Below are 21,363 nucleotides of genomic sequence, written 5' to 3' on the forward strand. Positions count from 1 at the left end.
AAAAAAATGGCCTTATCAAACGGACAGTCGACAGACAGGAAGACAAAAAGTAAACAATCTATAAGGGTTCCGTTTGTTTTTGACGTAGGTAAACCTAATAACAGGAATAACAACAAATAAAATATTTTATACATCAGGAAAGTTTATTACAAAAGCCGATACAAAATCTCAAGACCTATAGCTAATTACTTAACTAACATACAACTACATACAAATATACTCTATGGACACTTCTCTAAAGAAACACCAAGTTGTTTACATGTTAAAGATTTTTCACAAATTAAAATATAAAAAAATATTTCTATTAAAATAAAAAAATGGCAACTAATATAAATTAAATGAGTTTAATTGATAAGGTACGACATATTATTTTACGAGAATAAAAAAATTGTCACTACGTTCTCGATGAGTCATTCTCTGCTTAAACAGAGAAAAGAGTGTTAAGAGAAAACAAATTTCTCTTTGTCTATATAAGAACACTTCACGATGTTTTCAGCACACAGCAGGATCGGCAAATTCGGCGGAAAGTGAGGAACGGCTTTCTCCTACGAGTATGTTTCCTCTGCCCACCCTGCTATATGTGGGTAGGTACAGTGTGAAGCTAAAGAAAAGTTAATTATTCATAAAATCTTCAACATATAAGCAAAAATAACTAAATCTAATTTACACTAAACGAAAGTACAGAGTCAAGTCCATTGTCCATCTAAAGTTAAATTCTAAATTAAATATTTCGAATGGCAAATCCAATCAGCAACGTCGATTACACAACCGAGTTTTGATACATTACGAATTAAATGGTCGGAGTATTAATCTAATTTTAGTTTGATTAACTAAACTAACTAGATTAGATCCCAAATATAACTTGATTAACCCTAAGTCAAACTAAATTTGACCAAAATCTTAGCTAAATTAGATCGAGATCCAACTAGGTTAGACTCCAAATGAAACTAGATTAGATTGGACTCAAATCTAGATTTAATTTAGTTAACCACGACCAAAAGTACAAAGATAGAAAAATCTATTCATATACATACATATAAAAATTTCATGATATATATTAAAAAAATATACAAAAGTTACATTTCCATCTAAATTTTGATCACATCTAAAAACTTTATTTGATGAACCATACATTTTTAGACTAAATATAAATCTAATCCACATATTAGTAATAAATTCTGGAAACACATATGTTTTGCTAAAATACGTATTTTTAAGTGAACACTTACGCTGAACTAGTGTTAAAAAGTGTATGTATCATACAACTAATATTTTGTATGAAAAATTAAATAATGATTTAATAGTGACAGAATTTCAGTATTTTTTTGTTTAATTTTTAAAAATTATAGATTTTTAATTAATATTTGTAAAGATGTCATATAAAGTTGAAAGAAGTTAATTTGAATATTTATGTTTCAATTGTACATCAAATATTTACGTATTTTTTTTTTTGAATACGTCAAAATTTAAAATAATTTCGCATTTGCCTTAATTTAAACTAAAATCTAGACTAAAAATGGACTACAATTGACTAAAAATCATTTTACGTATGTATTATTTTTGTAATTTGATTTTAATAAAAATGTTTTTTAGTCTGTTATGTAGAAAATCGATTAAAATGATATTTATTAATATCGATTTTTGTACTAAACATACTTAAATTTTAATCAATTCTCTTTAATAAAACTAAGTCAAGTTTATTTAATCTTACATTAAAGATATGATAAATTAAACTAAATAATAAGTTACTTAGAAAGTAATCTAAGAGGCAGTTGTTTTTTTTATCTGTGTTATCTGTGTCTAGAACTTTTTGATTATTTTTTAATTTAAATGACCCAATACCTAAACTTAAATGCAACTGTCTCTTAGACTATTAATTTATATAAGTATAGGAATTGTATGAGCGCTTTAAGAATAATCACTAACTACATGTTACTTAATATTAGATTGAGATTAAATATTGGATTCATATAAAGTGTCGAGTGACAAGTGCGAGTCGGTTTATTTTATTTTTTGTGACCTAGTTTAGTATCTATTTTTATATAAATTCAATATTTAATATTAAATATATATTAGTGCGTGAATAACTGTGATGTTATAGTGAGTTAATGGTAACGAATGTTCATACATTTATTCTATGAAGGCAGCGATATAACTAATATTAAAAATGTTAAAATGGCCTATACACGCTTAAGAATATTATATATTTAATTGTTTTTATTAACGTTTGAATTTAAATTTGCAACAACGAGGTCACATCCTTTTTTTTATTTGTTTCTTTTGTATTTTTTTCTTGTAATAGGGCGGAGAAATGAAAATATTTATGTATCACAATCAGTGAAAGTCGCGTTTACAGTCATTATTTAGTTGTACATCAAGCGTGTAGAGGCCGCTGTACTATACAGAATATTTCATACGTCATTGATATTTTGATAAATTGTATAAATATATCTAATACGTGACATAAATAGTAAATAAAAATGACAGACAGAGGACAGAATAAAAAGAATTTGAATTAATAAAATACATAATATTTTTGTTACAATTTCAAAGTGGTATAACCTTTAAAACAAAAATAAACATTAGAATATTTTTAAGAAAATTCATATATTTGTAATTTGAATCAACACTAATCAAATTTTCTTTGTAATAACTTTTCTGCTTATATCGATTTATTTTCCATTAGCTATTTATATAGAGAGCTATAATCATAAAATTATAATTTATAGCTATACCACTTGAACTGTAGAGTCTAAAAGTTTCATGCATATATGAATTATCAACTTTACATTCATTCATTAAATTCATCTTGAGAGTGAATGAAATCTTAATGAAAAAGATGAATTGAAGTTTAGATGCACGAATTTGAAACTCAAACACAAGTACTTGATACTAAAAACTAACAAACTAATTGATACAAAAAAAACAAAACTTGATACAGAACATACATAAAAATATATAAATTTAATCTCCTCGTCTGTTCACAGCATTAAAGTACGCTAGCAAGTCGGCGTCTGCTCGAGAGACCCACGCAGCGTTTAACGCTATCGTATCTAACGCTAATGAAGCTCCATGCTGATCTCCAAATAGCTCTTTGAACTGAAAGTAATTTAGTAAAACTTATTAATTTCAATTAAAAATATTGTTTATTTGAATGATAATAAAGCTCCTACCAACTCAGAAGGCAGTACAGCTAAGAATTTGTATGTATGTATATGTAATACGAACTGTTGATATTGTATTTATTTATGAAATACGTAATATTATTTAAATGTAGAAAGCATATGATAAACATTAATACTTCCTTTATATAACTAAATTCTCTGCAGTTACAAACATACGTTAATATGAGCATATGATAACGATATTTAGAACCTTATCGTACGTATAACGTATCGTATTTAATGTCAACATAATTTAGGAGGCGTAAACTCATACTGTACTACCTAATTTTGTTATTTTGAGTTTTGAAGAGATTAAACTATAAAAATAATTAAACCAGGGAACCCGTTAAAAGAGAGGGGCTCGAAGACTTTTCAAATTTTTAAAGCTATCTGTTTTTCGTTACTTCTCTTACTCTAGAAGGTAAAATAATTTAATTAAATACTTACTCTATAATAATCTCCAGGTTGATGCAAACATCGTGCGGCCGCCTGTAACGCTTCCGACGGTAACGTTGTTATGTTCAATATTCGCCATATTCCCGCTGCGCCGCGCCATCTTGAAATTTTAGAAAATTTAGAACTTATGGCCCTTGATTTTGGGTATAAAAATGATCCCAGATTTTCTTATATATATGTAGTCAATAAATAGCGATAAAATATTATACTCGTATAATGAGGTCAAAGGCACTAAAATCTTAACTAGTACAATAAGCAATTTGTTAATTTTGATACGAAGTTAAATTTTACAATCAGTCGCTGTCCCAATAAGACACGACATCTGTATGTTTGTAAGTATTTATATATAATACAAACCTACAAACTCCTGCGCATAGTGCAGTCACCCACATCTTCCACTCGCGTCCTCTCTGCGCCTCACTCGACAACACCGTGTAAGCGAACCTAAAGAAAAAAATATTAAATAACTTCAGAGTAAAAGTGAGCTAACATAAAAAAAACAATTTGTGGAAATGAACTATAAAAACTTATTAGTAAAAGTTGAATTTTAATATTAGTTTTTAGTAAAACAAAAAAAAATACCCACATTTTGGGTTAGGTCACTTTTACTTGAAAAGTAAGTTAATTTTTTTTCTGTATAATATTAATGTATAGGTCGGAGTAAAACTTTACTGAATATATTTTTATTTTATCTTCAGCTTCACCCTGCATCCCGCATATAGCTGGCAGAAGGAACATAGCGTTAACAGTACAGATTCTGACTGTCAACCAGACGGTTGTGTATTCTATTTCCACTCGAAGTATTTAATTATTTTCATTTTCATCGCTCATCGTAACAGGACAAAGAGCAGTGTTGAGTTCCTTCACTCAACACGCATTCTAAAGATTAAATTAGGCGGTTCATAGGGAACGGAAGTTCTAGGTTCTGCCTACCCTGCTTCATGCGGGATACAGTGAGAAGCACTAACCTATACAACAGCCAATCATCCTCAGCTGACGACAGAGCGGAGAGTAACGCGGAGTGTTTCAACACTGGTCTCGGAGCTCTATAAGATGCTAGTAGTGTCCTCCAACAAGCACGCCACGCGGTTTCTCCGTGATGACGAATACCTGCTGTGAAGGCTGCCTAGAAAAAAATAGAAACATGTCGATGTAAGTGAGTTGTTACCAAGGAGATTGAGAGGGGTTAAAAAATGCTAAAAAAATCTCAACACGCAAAGCCTCCAAAATTCGACAAAATTCGAGAACAGAAAACTTTATCCCTAGGTTCCCTCTGCCATATACTAATTGTATGTAATTTATTTCACCAATCCTCAAAGGATGAATAAATAGCAATAAAGAATAAGAATATTATGCCAATACAAAAATGCCAACCTCTTGGTATATATCCGGTATCGTTTCATTTTCGTTCATCCAAGCTTCAAATAATTCCAAAGCCTGATTGGTCACATTCTCATTCCCCCACTCCACTCCCGCTGTTAGGAGAGCTCCGCTTAACCAGCTGCAGTTAACAAGTATTGGATTATAAATATTATACATATAAGGTCGTTGTGGCGCAGTGATGCAATCATCTGACGGTAATGCGACGGTTGTGGGTTCAATTCCCTCTGGGAGAAATTAATTGTTTAAAATAATATAAACTTCCAACTTCTACCGTTTAAAATTTTAAGTGTTTCATTCTTTGGTCAACTACTCATATACTATCCACATAGTTGATCGGAGATTTCTTTACAACATTATTATTTTTCCTTTTCTTATTGCAATACTTACAGCTGATCCTCATCTATCCCAGGATCTAACAATTCCTGATTAGAATACAGAGCTAGGGTCGGGGGAAGAGTGCTCAATAACTCCTGAAGATGAGGACCTGATGCTGACACTCTTAGCAGTTCCCTCCACCAGGAGAGATGTGTCACTACCACTCTCCATACTGCCCAGTGACGTTCTGTTGTTAAATGTGCTGGAATGTTCGAGAAAAAGATAATGCTTACTTTATTTTAAAAAAATTTTTTGCAAATGTTACGATATTGCATTTAGTGAATTAAGCTTAATATTTAAATTAAATTTAAAACCGTTTAGGAAGGAACTATAAAGAATGAATGTGTTCCATATATCTGTAAATATGATATAACCGGAAAAATACTTGTTAAAGAACGAATCATTGCCTCGTTCTGATAACGATTTCGAAATATATGTTAGTATCCTAACTCTGGTGTCAGGAAATTAAAACCTCTTTACTTTCAATATGTCACATTACTCTGTAAAAGTAAAGAAGAAATTCAAATTCAAAACATTGCTCTGTAAAACAAAACTCTGGGAAAGAGTAAAAAAGCCAAATCATGCCTGCTGCTGCGATAGCTCGACTAGCTGGTAATCTCCCAGCTCGACTCAAAACAAAGGCATCGTCTAGCAAAAGAGCTCTTTCTGCCGGTTCTCCACTTTCGTATAGTTCTTCTGCTCTCTTAGCTGCTGATTCCGCTGACTGAGAAGAAAGATGCTAGATTTTTATGAACATACAAGTTTTATTGCAAAGATTAAACATTTATTTCTGTATTTCACGCCTATTGCCACTTTCCTCTGCCGAAACTGCTATATGCGGGATATAGAGGGAAGTGGCGGTGCTCTTTAACTCGACTATGTTTTACATTGTACCTACTTATATATAACACAATAGTTCAATGTTCAATGATCCACATTATTATTCAATTATAGTTAAAATTTTGTGCAATAAAAACAATTTTATTTCAAAAAACATTATCAAATTAAAATTGGTATTTAATCTTATCCTACTAATATTATAAAAGTGAAAGTTTGTCAGCATGAGTTATTTTTTGCACTTACACGCAAAAACTACTGAACGGATTTAGATAAAACTTTACAATAAACATAAACACAAACACAGGCGAAGCCGCGTTTCGGTCTTTAATAATCTATGAATACTAAATTTATAATTATTTATTTCTATTTATATGTATTTATGTACCTCCCCAACATTTCTATCTTGAGGTGCGACTCGATACAGTCCTCTCGCCCCGACGTTATATCGAACCCACTTATGTTTCCCGAGCTCCGGTATGACCACTGTGAACAGTAGGAAATGGTAGTAAATAGTGGTAGTAGTGGTATGTGGTAGAATTAATATTACTACAATTATTTATAAATATATAATATATTATATTGATAAATAATGAACTAGAAAATTATAAGTGTTAGACTTTTCGATCTGATTTGAGATATAAAGTAAAACAAAATCTATTTGTTAATCATCATTTATGAGAGGTAATCTTAAAAATGTATAATTACTTACTCTCTGTATCATTCATCCAAATCAAATACGTGACGTTCTCCAACCATTTCGATGTGTGCTTCGTATCGTTTACAACGTCATACCTAAGCGAAAAACAATACGGTCAGTAAAGAAATAATAATATTGTGTGTTTCACAGTTTATTAGAATTCGCCCCCCTAAACTGAAAATAGTTTCATGAATATATTTAATAAATATTAGTAGGTATAGTTCATGCGGGCGAAGCCGCCTGAGTCCGCTAGTAATAAATAAAACCTTACCAAGTCCCATTTTGCAAGCTCTCCGTACTATTTTTCCATAATTTAGTAATATTTTCCATTTCTTCCTCGACGATGGGCCCCACTGAGAAAGTTACGGGAATAACCCATTTGGGCATGGGCGGAGGTTTTGTTGTCTTTATAGTTGTTGTTGTCGTTGGGAGGGGCGTTGTAGTCGTTGTTGCGTTTAGATCTTCTTCGGTTATTTCGGTGAAATTTTCTGTGAAAAATATACCATTTTTAATTAATTAGGTCAATTAAATTATTTATTAGAAAACATCAAAGTTTTCTAGGGAAAGTAGGTATATAATTTCAATAGATAAACGAGATTACAACTACAACTATTACAACATTTTATACATTTATTATTATGTGGGTTAAAGAAATATTTAAAATATTGACATTTTCCACCTCTGCCAGACAAAACGCGATATCTACATTCGAAACTAAAGAAAAGAGTGTCTTCGCAACTAAATCTGGTATTATTAGGAAGAATACTTAATAATACCGTCATCCGTCGTACCGCAACGGCACGAAAGTGTGGGTTCGATCCCCACTCGAGGAAATGAATTATAATTTTTTAACATTAGATTTTCTTTGCTGCCACTTCTTGAGTTCTGCCACTCAATACGCCTCTAATAATTCCGCGGAAAGTGGGAACTGGACTGTCTGAATAGTAGGCTCCCTCTGCCTACCCTGCTGTATGCGGGATACAACGTGAAGCTGAAAAAATAAAGAAAAATATATTTACCAGGCTCAAAGAATAGATCTTCGAGTTCTGCTCGAAGATCGAACGTGAGGAGGTGGTTTGAAATCACTGGTTCCGGATCCGGCGGATCTGCAGTCATTACGAATCTGAAATGTGTTTAATTATAGTCAAAGTATATCAGCGTCTGAATGTAAGCCTGATGATCATTCAAGTTAATTAATTATTTTCCTTTTCCTGATCTTGTTAGAAAAAGCGTTGTTAAACATATAATGTTTCTAATTTTTGTGGTGTGAGAAAAAGAAGTGCCTTGAGGTTCTACACATACCTTCTATATATATATATATTATATAGGACAGAGAACTGTGTAGAGCAGAAAAAAGATCCCATTTATAAATAATCATAATTTTCATCACATTTACCTCTCTTGCCTCACAAGGACGTCGTCTCCCACCGCCCTCGCGCATAGCAGCGGGTACCCCGCGCGCTCGCACCAGCCGACCCACGCGTGCGGGGGCGCCTCGTCGCCGTCGCGCTGCAGGGCTCGCCAGAGGTCCCTGGAGATAATGATTATGAAGTTAATGATTTTGAAGAATGAAACTTAAAAATTAACAATATACACAAACTAATATAATATTTATTGAAAAAATTTCGTAACTAATAAAATTCTTACGGATTTAGATAATAGTTTTAGATGTATAATTATGTACTTATACAAAATAAGATCCTTGTACCCTAGTAATGAATAATCACTAGTTCTAATAACTTTAAATTAGATTTTATTCTCATATTATTAAATAATAAAATGTTTAAAAATATTTTTACATACATTTTAATTATTTTACAAAAACTCACCTAGCATCAGCGCTAGCGGCGTGATGGTCTCTCAGTAAGCGCGACAGAGCAGCTCGACCAGCCTCTTGTCCAGCTGCTTCTATCGCCATACTTACTATTGCGGCACCCTGAATATAATGTACGTCAAAATCTAATTAGGACACCACTATCATCATCATTATCACTTTTAAATCGTCAAAATATATAAACATGTCAATAGTGTCAGTCCACAGTGTACAGGAAGTAGTAATTCACGTCAATTTTATTATTACCTTGTGAAGTGAAAGTTCGTCAGTAGCAGATTCAATATCAGCTTTTTCCAATCTCGGTGATGCGACTGCTCGAACTGAATAGCTTGAATCCAATCTACGAGAGGAAAACAAATATCGATAAAATTAACCGTATGTGAAGAATCGCAATAAACATTTTTTACTTTCATGCTGTAATTCCGTACAGCAGGGTATGCAGAAACAACCAGGGAACAACGTGTTATGACACATCCGTTCCCCACTTTCCACTGAATTCTCGTCTCATTGAGTGTAGCGTGTTGAGTCTCAGAACTCAGAGTTAAATTCCCCCGAGTGAGAATCGAACTCAACGTCGCGTTTACAGTCGCACGTTTGTGCCTCTATTCTTTACCATTTATTCTTTTTTTTTCACTCACCTCAACGCAGGTAGCACATGATCCAACAACAGCGCGTCCTGTTGTCTCTCAGCGGGCGCTCCGCTGATGGCGGGCGCCTTCTCCCCTAAGACGGAAGTTAGGGCTTCGAGTAACCACTGGGAGCTCCACCATCTCGGGGATACCAGACCTCCGAACCACTGAGTGGAACAAATATATTAATTGTTAAGTATATCCAGATATATGTATAAGTACATATATAAACCGTCGCGGCGATAGTCGTACTGCGCCTGACTATATACCTAACGGCTATGGGTTCGATTTCCGGTTAGGGGAATAGATTATATTTTCATTTTGTCGCTCTGATGAAAAAAACTTAGTAGAGTGTTAAGTTCCGCCGTTCAAATCTTAATTTAATACGTTAGGGAACCCTAAAAATTGTAAAAAAACCATACCTGTTGTGCCAAAAGTCTAGCAATAATTTTAGTGTCACTCAGCATGGAGGGCGCTAGGGTGATCAGTCCCCACCCTTCTGAGTACTGAGACCCTCCTTCCACTACTACTATGTCTGGAAAGTGAATTTTGTCATTAAAATTATATTTTTATAATTAACATTCAACTTAAAATTTTAGGAAGATCTAAATAAATTAATTGATGAAATTAAAACTAGTATCATTAACTTCATACATAATTGCGGAGCTTCCAGATATGCATCCAGTTTTCTGCGAAAAGTATGGAACGGAAGTGTTTTAATGTTGGGGACGAAGTGTTTTAGCACTAGTTTCCCAAATAACCTCTGCCTACTAACACTAATCTGATAGTGCGAGATACAACATCTAGACAATAAAAAAATAGTTGTTATATAAGTCACCTGGTCCTCATGGGACTACGTCTATTGGTTAAAAGGCAACGTTGTGTCCCGTCACCGTCACACACTACGTAACGTCTTAACGAGGATAAGGGAAGTAAACTTACCAAATTTAGGTAACGGATAAGAAGTGTTTAATTCGTAGGCAAAAAGCTGGATAGTTTTTTGCACCCACTCTAATAATGGCCTGGAAATAAAAAATAATAATTATTATGCCTAGAACAATTAATGATTTGTAAATATTCAACTATATGTACATACATTATATACACCAAAAAGAAATCTATAAAAAAAATTTAAAAAACACTTTTATTCTTACCCAGATTCATCCAAAATTACTTGCTTATCGCTATACAAGCTCACTTCCAGTGGCGGAGTCACTACATCTGGTGACTCAGTGGCCAATGACGCTGGTGGCACAGTGGCAGTGCCTTCACTCGTCACTGATCTACGTTGTAGACGACATACGGCTAGTGCCATCATGTGTGGGGCCATTGGAGGTGAAGTTGCGAATTCGTCTTGCAACTTCAAATAAAAAATGTTTTTTAGTTTCAGGCTCTATCCTGATATAGCAGGGTAAGCAGATTCCGTTTTCCAATTCGAACTAAGTGGCGGGATTCAACGCCATGTTTTGTCTTACCAAAATTGTTAAATTTAACATCTACTTAACTGTGTAAATAGTACTCACCAGTCTATGTCCTAAGTAAAAGCCAGCTTCTTCAGTAGCTACTATCGGCATGTTAGTTAAAGAAACATGAAATCTGAAATAAAACATACAATCATATATGTAGGTAATTATAAAAAATATTTGCAAATCCAAAGGTCAGCTTACGCCTCGCGGACTTTACTTACCGATCTCTAACAATAGTAAGTTTGAACGTCGCTCTCAAGTGTGGTTCATCGAGGCAGGGGAAAGCTGAACGAGCGTGAGTCAACCAAAATCTTGATACAGCACAGCGACTGGAAAATCAATATTTTACTTAAATTAATAATTATTATTTTCCTCTAGTAATATGATTTCATTTATTTCAATAGAGACCAGTCGCTCTGTAAGCACGAGAGTTGTGGATGCCATTCCCACTCTAGCGCGCGCTAGTAACAAGACAAAGGGCGGCGTTGAGTTCGGTCACTTAAGACGCAATGCATCGAAAATTCGACGGAAAGTAGAGAACGGAGTGTCTTAATTCTCGGTTCCCACTGCTTACTCTGCTATATGCGGGATACAGCGTGATGCTGAATTCTTTTTGACTTTGACAAATATAATTTAAACAAGGGAAAAACTTACTGTCTGTGTGTCCCCGTCAAGAAGAATCCTCGTTGTTTATCACTACGATCTAATTTCGTTATAAAGCGGAGACTCAGTGTGTAGTTGTATCTGCGTCGGAGCTTTTCCTAAACAAAAGTAATAAAAAATAATTAACACAAAATGTCTATTTATTATTAATTTTAATTGTGGTACTGTAGCAGCGAAATTAAAATAAAATCCACTTGTTGGAATAGAACTCCCAAATCTTAATGAAAAATACTTAATAATACTGAAATCAAAAATATATCAACATAAAGGTATAATATGCACTATGTTTTTTCAACTAAATGCTGTATTTTGTATGTAAGAGGACAGGCAGAGGGAACTTGGTTAAGAAGGTTCTCTATTCTGACACTTTCGTTGCGAATATTTAAGGCATTGCGTGTTGCGTGGCGTAACACAACGTCGGCTGCCTGGAATCGAACCCACAACCGTACAGTCGCACACGTGTGTGCGCCCGATTATAAAATTGATGAACATTAATCATTATTTCAAGTATAACTTTTAATAAATTAACCAATCTTACCTAAACTTAGCCAATTTACGCAACTTACCTTAAACTCAATATAAGTTTGGTCAGCTGGGGGATAGTCCAGGGACTTCACCACTTTAGGTCCTAAAGACCCCCCGGTTTTAAACAAAGCTCGTTCGGTCACATTCATGTCACGGACGTTTAGTACTACAAATGTTGTATCTCGATCCACTTTGAAATCTATTGAGACTTCCCCTGGAAATATACGTTTTTTTTATTTGTTTATTTTCTTAACGCTGCTGCATGCGCCAGCATATGTGGCGGAACACAACGCCGTATTTTATCGAATATTTTAAAAAAGATTATTTTTGTCGGTCGGGTGTTTGATAAAAAGATATTTTTTTTGTAATTGTAATTTTTTATTTAACTTATGATTTCACTATAGCCTCTCTTAAGTTTCTTAAATATTATAAATCACAGTTTTTTCAGCCATCTTACTTTCATTTAAATTATTTTTTTATATTTATATACGTAATGTTTTACAAACAGAATAGTATACTAGATTAACATAAATAAAAAAAAATTACCTCTTAATTCTCCTGTAGTCAGATTAGGATGTAACCACAAGCTATAGTGTTTCGGTATTAAGAAAGTCGGTAATCTCGCGCCACGCCATGGAAACACCATACCGTTGCTTGCTATACGCTCTCTGTAAAAGAAAATATTTTTATTTTTTTGCCAGGGGAACCTAGTGCCTATTCTCTACTTTCCGCCCAATTTTCCAAGCGTTGTGTATTGAGTGGCGGAACAAAACACGAAGTTTTGTCTATCAGAAAACAATATAAATGAGAATAATTTATTCCCTCGAGTGAAAAATTTACGCGGAACATTGATAATAGAGAGTCTTGTCACTGGTCTTAATTATATTTTAAAATGTATCTTTTTATCTTCTTCATTATAAATTGAAGTGCAGGAGTGTCTTAACACTAGGTTCCCTCTGCCTACCCTGCTGTGTGCGGGATACAGCGTGAAGCTGATTATGTATAGGTAATTTTTTTGTACATACTTATTAGCCGCTGTCGCATTCTCGTCGGATCCAGTCGGTGGTTGACCAGGAAGCAGTTCTGTTTCCACTGCGCAGGGGCATTCTAAACAAAGAAAATATATTAAAAGTTTATAGTATATTTATGTTGGCAACACCGAAATGGTAATCTTATGCATAATATATAAAACTCTACCGTCACTTAGTGACTGAAAGACAAACTACTGGACTTAGAAACTTGAAAGCTGTTATGTAGATATCTTAGAAAGTGGAACACTATGGCCAACAACAAAAAACTCATTAAAATTGACTAACGAGAGTCTGCTACTGCTATATAGACTCTTATATTCATAGAGCCACTAACCAGGTTGCGGAGTAGCGTAGACAACCAACAGTGCTGTCGCGAACATCGCGGAGAAGACCAGAGCCGCGAGACATAGCGCGCGCCGCTGTGAGCACACGGCCACCGGCGCGTCTCCTAGCTCCCTCGCTTCTCTTGCTTTATCTGTGTCTGGGGATAGAAAAAAAATACAAAATATTTTTTTAATAACTAGGCACCCCACAATAAGAGGAAACTTAATGTTTACTCTGGCAGTCTTCTGCTCAAGTTTAGTGGCATTGTGTGTTGAGGCGTGTTGAGTGGGGGAACTCAACGCCGAATGGGAATCGAACCCACAAACTGTCAAAAATTAGAAGGACAGTCCAGGAGCAAATTGTCGCTTGCTCCTTGACTGTCATCCTAATTATTTTAATTTTCAATTATCAAAAGCAAACCTTAAATAAGCTACCTCTTAAGTAGGTTCTACAACATAAGATACTTTCAACTTCATCCATGTAATATAATAACTGAGTTGCGTTCTCCCGACACTTAAATCTCAAGGTGACATCTAAGTACACTTCAATCTTCCGAGAGCACTCCCCGAGATGTATGGCTAATGCTCATTTTGTGCTACGAAAATATGCCGGAGGCTGTCATAGTGCAGGGGACAGTCTTATATAAATAATAGTTTCCGGTTAAAATTTTATTCGGGGACAAATTTAAAGCATTTCTTAATCACGATTATTTTTTTTCCAACTTCACGCTGTATTCCGCACATAACAGGGTACAAAGAGGTAACATGGAAGCCTAGTGTTAAGACACTCCGTTCTCCACTTTGCATTGCGGATTAATTGTGGACCTCAAGGACGCACTTTGTCTCTTTACAAGAGCGAAGATATATATTATTTTCTCAAATGGGAATCGACTCCAAAACCTGTCGCGCGTTCAGTCGCACTGGCCCAATTATATGGCCGTAATAATTAAGTGAAATCTAATTAAAAAACATCCATCCGTTTATCTATCAGTTTTTAAAGATAACTTTCGTATCTGGCATAGGTCTCCCCTAAAAACCGCCCCTAAGTCCTGTGCTGGGTTTTTTCAATTCAGCGGCTTCCCATTTTCTTCTTTAAGTCGTCAGTCCGCCTGGCTAGGGATCCGTTCTACTTCTGCCGAGACCAGCTCCATAAAAAAAGATGTGGTAATAAAAAACTTACCAGCTAAAAATGCGACGTCGTCTAGATCTTGGTCAACCATGTTACGCCAGGCGGCCGCTATAACAAAATGAAAGAACAATTATAATTAATATTTCTTCACCCTGAATTAACTTCACCCTGAATTTCTCAAGGGTAGTTCCCTCTTCTAATTCCAACTGATGTCACTGTACAGACCAGTAGGGCTAACTGCATTACACTCAAATTAGAAAAAAATATGAGAGAACCTAGTGTTAAAACACAAAGTTTTCCACTTTGGAAGAAATGAAAATGATTCATTCACGGAGTCGAACCCTTAACCATTGCGACACGACGCTATTGCCATATATTATTTAAATACAATAAAAGCTTTTTAAATTATTTATTATAAGTATATTGTTTATGATTGTAATTTTTTCTTAAGAATATATTAGAATATACACCTACTATTGGAAAGTTTTAAAAGACACAACATTTCATAAAATGTTTTTTGGCAGTCCTTACGTACTGTACAGGAAGAAGGAAGTACTGTCTTACCCTTAGCGGACCCGTTACGATCGGCCTTATATTTGCCGATAGGTTCCATTTGAATACCATCCATTTCACGGCCACGGCATGCCGGTTGTCTGAAACAAACACTTATTATTATATTTACTAGTCACTAATGCACATGTATGTACTAGGTAGTAGTGTCTTATCACCATAATTTTAATTGTCTCCATAATTCGGATATTGGAAGTTTCTTAACACTCATTGACGTAGCGAGCTTAACTCGCGCCCGGGGCAAAATACTTTTACAGCGCCCCCCAGGCGAACACTGTATAATTTCATATGTATGTTTATATAGTTTTGCGGACTATTTGGCGTCCCTCTGTGAGCGGCGCCCGAGGCATGATGCCCCCCTGCACCCCCCCTTACTACGCCACTGTTAACACTAGGTTAAAAAAAGTATTACTCTAACAAGTAAAGCTTATTACACTGTTCAAGAATACTTAGAGGACAAACATGTATGGAATTAATGTCTATTGAATGTCAGGCAAGATAGCTGCCAACTAATGTAATAGATTGTACCATTGACTTTGAAAAGAGCAACTGTTGAGTTTCTTGCCGGCTCTTCTCAGCAGAACTGCCTTCCGAACCGGTGGTAGCTTTTTATTTATATGTTCATTCGACGATTCAAAAGTGCTTATAATAATTGCATATTTGAATAAAGAATATTTTTAATTTGAATTTGAATTTTTTGTTCGCTTCACGTTGTATTCCACATACACCAGGTTAGCCAGAGGGAACTTAGCGTTAAGACACTCTGTTCCCCACGCAATGTTACATTATTCATTCCACGAGTAAAAATCAGCTAATTTTAATCAATGCTTTAGATTTGCGCATCAATAATTATCTTAGTAATGATTATAGGCTTTTAACAACGCCTCAGGGGTTTGAATCCGAACCCTAACTTTAGTTGTTAAGGTTCCTATAGGTACAAAAGCGCAATACGTGATAAAGCTGAAAAAGACTCCGCAGGGAAAAAACAAAGACAACCCCTTCATAACGGAAATGGAAAGAAAACATCTATTCAGAGGATCTAGGGTTGAACATAGTTTTTTTTATTTTTATATTGATTTTAGTTTCTTTAAAAAAAACTTCTTGCCTTCTTTGTTTAGCAGGGTAAGCAGAAAGGACCTAGTGTTACGGCACCCAGCTTTGATTCGTTCTTCATGTTTCAGCTATTTAAGAGACATATTAGGTAGCGGAACCCAAAGATGTGCTTTGATTTTTTTTTTTTTTTTTTTCGAACATGTGGATAATGCTGTTAGCCCTATTGGCTTTTACAGCGACACCGGTTGGGTAGGGAAGAGGGTACTCTGTCCCTGAAGAAATGCAAGCACTAAGTGGCTGCCTGTGAGGAAGTCGACGACTGTAAGGGCGCCCCCTGCGGGACTCGAACCTCGGCTTGCGGCCGTCGAGCGGACTGGGATTTCACCTATGCTAAGCAAACCAGCCGCGACATGAAGTCGCGACTGGGGACAAATTAGACTACTCTAAGGGAGCTAACGGTCCCTAACCGCTGGGCCCGACCGCGCCGAGACGCGACCGAGCCGTTGAATAAGCTGGACTTCGTCGTCGATTCCGTCGACGACGGTGTTTGTGTCGTGTGTGAGTAGTGTGCTTCCTACCTACATACGGGGCATTCGCTATAGTAATGGCGTCATCGGAGTCTAAAAGGACGCTGCGCGGGCGTCTACGTCTAGGGAGTGCGTTAGGGATGTAATCACACGCATTAACGATGAGGGGATTCGCGTGCGAGCCTGCGCGCTCAAAGTAGCGCTTCGCTAAACGTTTGCAATGCTCGTAAATCGATTCCAGTTGATGTGCTTTGACTTAATTAGGTTTAATGAAGAAATAAATATTTTGAATAAAAATCATTGCTTGGTCATTGACCCACAACCACCTTGAGATGGCATCGTCACAATTATGAGAATATTACTTTTAATTTAAGCCTTTTACTATCTTATTTTGAACTATACCAATAAACTATGTCCTTTTATTGAGATTTTCCAAGTAGTTTTAAATCTTTACATTATTTCCCAATTATTGTGGTTTACAGGAAATACATAGTTATTTCTAATTATAGAAACATTTGTAATATTTGTCTGCCTGTCGTTTGTTCGCCTTTCCCACACAAACTACTAAACGTAAAATTATTATATAGGTATTATTTCTCAGCGACATAGGCTAGAGATAGGCTAGGCTAGAGATTTTAAATAGTACTTACTACCTTAGAAAAAGTTTGTTTGTTTTGTTTTACCCTAAAAATATACAATATATAACGAAACACGTTAGAATGAGCAGTTAGCGCCATGAGCAGTTTCTATAATAACAGAAAATTTAAACTCAAGAAAAATTTAGTTCCCGATTGAATCCACGACCCGTTTTAACCATTCCACTAGCTAAACCAAAAGGCAGTCAGGAGGTATTAATATTAACACACTCAAAAGTGCGTAAAACTCCCAGCACTAAGCTCAAAGGCAAAGGCGCCAAAGCGTAAGATGTAATTGCACACGCAATTAACGTGTTTTAATGACTGGGGAAGAATTTTTCCAGTAATCATTTATTTAAATTCCTAATCGACGCTATCGTGGCAAACGACGGATGGCTGTGGGTTCGATTATCAGACGAGGGCTTAAATTATTTTCTGTGGTAACAAGGCAGTGCAGCGTTGAGTTACGATGCTCATGTCAGTCAGTTACGATGTCTCGGTGCAGTGCGAACGTACACGTTATGTTTTTACCTTGTATTAGTAAGTAAGAATAGTTATAATTATAATCTAGTCGTGGTTTGCAGCTTTTTTATTTTACGAGTAAATGAGTAAAAATAGGCAGTATTTAGAGTTATTCAAATTCAGCATTAGATGATTCTAATTAGTTGCAAAATTATTATAATACACACGTTTAGAATCATATTTTTCCAATAATTGTTTTTTTTTTTAAATAGATATAATTTTTTTCCGTCTTCCGTCCGTTGTATTGGTCAGTAACTGATGTAATATTTTTTATTAAACAATATTAAAAATAATGACACGCGCTCGTTCACAAATAGTTTAAAAATATTTTAAAATCATGTTGGGAGGACTAAAGAAGGCAGGATTTGAAGCCCCACCCCCCTTATATAGTACAAGCACTCTGACGTGACAACCCTAATAATGGAGGGTACGCTCCCCACTCGCTCTGTAATTATACCTTTATGTCTTTAGGCTAATAAAAAAGTAAAGTATTACGTGTAATTGCAGTTTTTGTAAATATTATTGTTATAGCAAATTCCCGCCGGTCGCGTCGCAGTGGTACAGTGCCTGTAAAAGTATGCAATGATTGGCGGAATGGTTATACTTCAATCGTGACTGTGAGGCCGTCATGACGCAAAGGCATGTTACTGTGAACACTACGGTGGTGGGTTCGATCCCCACTAGGGGGTATGAAGTATTTAATATTTTCATTTCCTCGCTTTGGTAACGAGGCAAAGCGCGGTGTTGAATTCCAAATACCTGATAAAACAAATACAGTTTGAACGGTTTCCAAGACTTGCGGGTTCAATCCTGCGTTGGCGCTACCTTATTTATTTAACGTTTTCTTAAAAATATATGTCTTTTTTTAAAAATGTAACAAGCTACTAACAACATAATGCAACATTTTTCTATTTCTAAAAATCGTTTCTTTTGTGGGGAACACTAGCCCCTTGACCTGCGCAACATTTCAATAAGGCTTTAGGAAATTGACAATATGACTGCAATTTTCCATCTCAAATTTGTTTTACTACTAACACCACGCTTTGTCTATAAAAAAATATTTAATTATCATTATTTCCCCGAGTGGGAATCGAACCCACAAATAAATTAAAGAACCTAGTAAAACAAATGAAAAAAATTGATAATATTCAGTTCAGTTCAGTTAATTGAACGAATGAGTGATAAAAGAATGGCAAAAATGATTTATGATGGAAAAGTGAGCGGTAAGAAGTACAAGACATTAGACAGTATCAAAGATACTGGAAGAAAACAGCATAAGGACCCCCCGGAGGGCATGTATAGAGAGGTTGATGACAGTGGACGAGGCGAAAGAGGTATGTAGAGATCGTAGGGTTTGGCGCTCCGTTTCCTCTGACTTTCCCGCTAGGGATACAGCGTGAAGCTAAGTTAAGTGATTATATTGTCAATTTCCTACAGGCGCTGGACAAAGGGTTAGTGTTTTGTTTCACGGTGTACCCCGCATAAAACAGGTAGGCAGAGGAAACTTTGTATTAAGACATTCCGTTCCTCACGATCCACCAGGTTCCTCCAGTTTTTGAGATATTGCATCTTGAGTAGCGGAACTCAACGCCGGGCCTTGTTTAGGGGGGTGAAAAAATTAAAATAGTTTAAATATGATCATTTCCCCGAGAGGATATCAAACCCTCAACCATTTTCGTTTACAGTAACATGTTTGTGCCAGTCTTGGGGCCTCGTGCCTTATGCCAAAATTGCCTAAATTTGCAATGAACCGTTATTTAAGAAAACAAAATAGATAATTAATCTATCGTCAATAAAAAATAAGGAGACTTGCCGGTCGCTGTCAGAAAGATTATAGATTATTTTACACGCAGTGTCTCATAAATTGCGCGGTGCGTAAAGAATAGTGTCCGAACACTAGGTTCCCTCTGCCTACCCTGTCATGCGGGATACAGCGTGAAGTTGTTTGCCTTTTCTTATCCAATGAATCAATGAAAACGACTCACCATTTCACGGATAATTTCACCAAAATATATTTTTATATTTATCGTAAATTATAATATCAAAGTAAACACAATTTTTGCACAAAATCACAAAAAATACGTCCACTATTGAACACGTTAAGAGGAAAATGCCAACTAAAATCGATTTTCCACGCTCAAGCCGGCCTAGACAGAGATGGGCTTATGTAAAATGTTCTTGATTAGAAAGAGATAGCGAATACATATGTGTGCGTTACGTTGAACCCTCGGAAACGGGGTTGATTTTGATACCTTACTATTTATTCTCGATTCGATTAGATTTTTTTTATAATACTAGGTACAGTTTATTTTTTATTATTTTATTAAATTAATGGCTTCTATTTTCATTTTAACGGTGTATGCCGCATACAGTAGGGTACGCAGAGGGAACCTAGTGTTAATACAATCCGTCCCTCAACGCACCATCAAATTTTCGAGAAAATGTATTATGAAACTCTATGTCGCGCTTGTCGCTTGTCTTGTTATCGGAGCGAGGAGATGAAAATGTTTTCTTCCAAGTGAAAATCCAGCTCACTAACGTCGCCTTTACAGTCAGAAGCTGTCTCTGTGTATTTAGATAAATTCATTTATATATTATCTAACAGAAACTCTGCATAAGGTAGTGTTTTTACAGACATTTTAATGTTAGTTGCTCGGAATATTTAAAAAATATTGAAATATTAATAATAAAATACAAATTATTGTTAAGACAACTCCTCATATTACTTGACTTGAAAAACATGTCCTTGGTTATAGTAACATGTACGTACAGTATTTTACAAATGTATATTTATCTTAGAGTATGTAAAACAGAACACGGCGTTAGGTTCCGCCTTTATATCTCTAAAATAAATAAAAAGCTTCAAATGCCGTCTTAATACTAAATTAGTAAATTACCTTCATCTCCATCACCAAAACACTAAAGAAAAAAAATCCTTATAAAAAAACGAGAACCTAGCGTACGTAACAAAACTGTTTTCCTCGTTACTTAGTACTAGATAACTAGAGCAGTGGGCTTGTTCAGGGATGCTGTGAAGATCTGTTCATCTCCAAGTATACAAAACTACCGACCCACTGACGGCTTCAACCGTTATATTATAGCCGAACTACAAAATGTTAACATAAATTGTAGCCTACGTGTTATTTTTGTATAACCTATTATTACTGTATAGTTTCATCGAAATCCGTTCAGTAGTTATTGTGTGAAAGTGAAACAAACATAATACTAATGGCTCACACGCGGCTTCGCCCGCTTAAACTTATTGTTATATTATAGCCAATTTAAAAAAAAAACTAAATTGAGGAGTGTTCTAACACTAGGTTTCCTGCACTACGCGGATATATTCCTATATGCGGAATACAGTATTAAACGAAAAAAAAACTAAATAGATTACGGCATAATTTATGAGAGATCATAATCGTTTATAAGTTGCTTCAGCAAATAAAAAAAACAAAGCTTAAATTGTTGAGGAATGGAAAAAGTAGGTCAAATTAAAGGCGCTATTTACAACTATGTAAGTAGTTTAATGTTAATTAATTTC

At 35.2% G+C, this 21,363-nt stretch overlaps 1 protein-coding gene across 2 annotated transcripts; it reads right to left on the minus strand.

Moving 5' to 3' along the window:
* Positions 1-122: 122 nt before the first annotated feature.
* LOC146538627 (endoplasmic reticulum aminopeptidase 2-like) lies at positions 123-19,932 on the minus strand. Of its 2 annotated transcripts, none has more exons than XM_085187379.1 (28): positions 19,808-19,932; positions 15,080-15,168; positions 14,567-14,623; positions 13,398-13,544; positions 13,058-13,139; positions 12,579-12,700; positions 12,074-12,246; positions 11,499-11,605; positions 11,066-11,173; positions 10,902-10,974; positions 10,533-10,738; positions 10,321-10,400; positions 9,801-9,913; positions 9,388-9,545; positions 8,996-9,089; positions 8,745-8,851; positions 8,312-8,446; positions 7,935-8,038; positions 7,187-7,403; positions 6,928-7,010; positions 6,604-6,701; positions 5,964-6,102; positions 5,391-5,580; positions 4,995-5,121; positions 4,589-4,746; positions 3,978-4,064; positions 3,612-3,720; positions 123-3,099 (listed from the first exon to the last, which is right to left on the minus strand). In XM_085187379.1, exons 2-28 carry the CDS (start codon positions 15,141-15,143, stop codon positions 2,965-2,967), a joined length of 3,273 nt encoding a protein of 1,090 aa, XP_085043505.1. In that variant the 5' UTR covers positions 15,144-15,168; positions 19,808-19,932; the 3' UTR covers positions 123-2,964. The 2 variants fall into 2 exon arrangements, with proteins under 2 accessions (XP_085043505.1, XP_085043504.1); XM_085187378.1 differs by having other exon boundaries at positions 5,964-6,117.
* Between the last annotated feature and the right edge of the window lie 1,431 nt (positions 19,933-21,363).

The sequence above is a fragment of the Heliconius melpomene genome, chromosome 6 (genome assembly GCF_056956725.1).
Source record: "Heliconius melpomene rosina isolate 202511_hmr_F chromosome 6, ASM5695672v1, whole genome shotgun sequence".
NCBI lineage: Eukaryota > Metazoa > Arthropoda > Insecta > Lepidoptera > Nymphalidae > Heliconius > Heliconius melpomene.

Bases quoted from the DNA above. Each gene is read 5' to 3' on its own strand.
- LOC146538627 (XM_085187378.1), bottom strand. From the start codon at position 15,143: ATGGATGGTATTCAAATGGAACCTATCGGCAAATATAAGGCCGATCGT. The intron at 9,914-10,320 runs GTAAGTTTACTT...TTCACTTTCCAG, and splicing joins TTATCCGTTACCTAAATTTG to ACATAGTAGTAGTGGAAGGA. The intron at 8,447-8,744 runs GTGAGTTTTTGT...CATTATCTCCAG, and splicing joins GCCGCTAGCGCTGATGCTAG to GGACCTCTGGCGAGCCCTGC.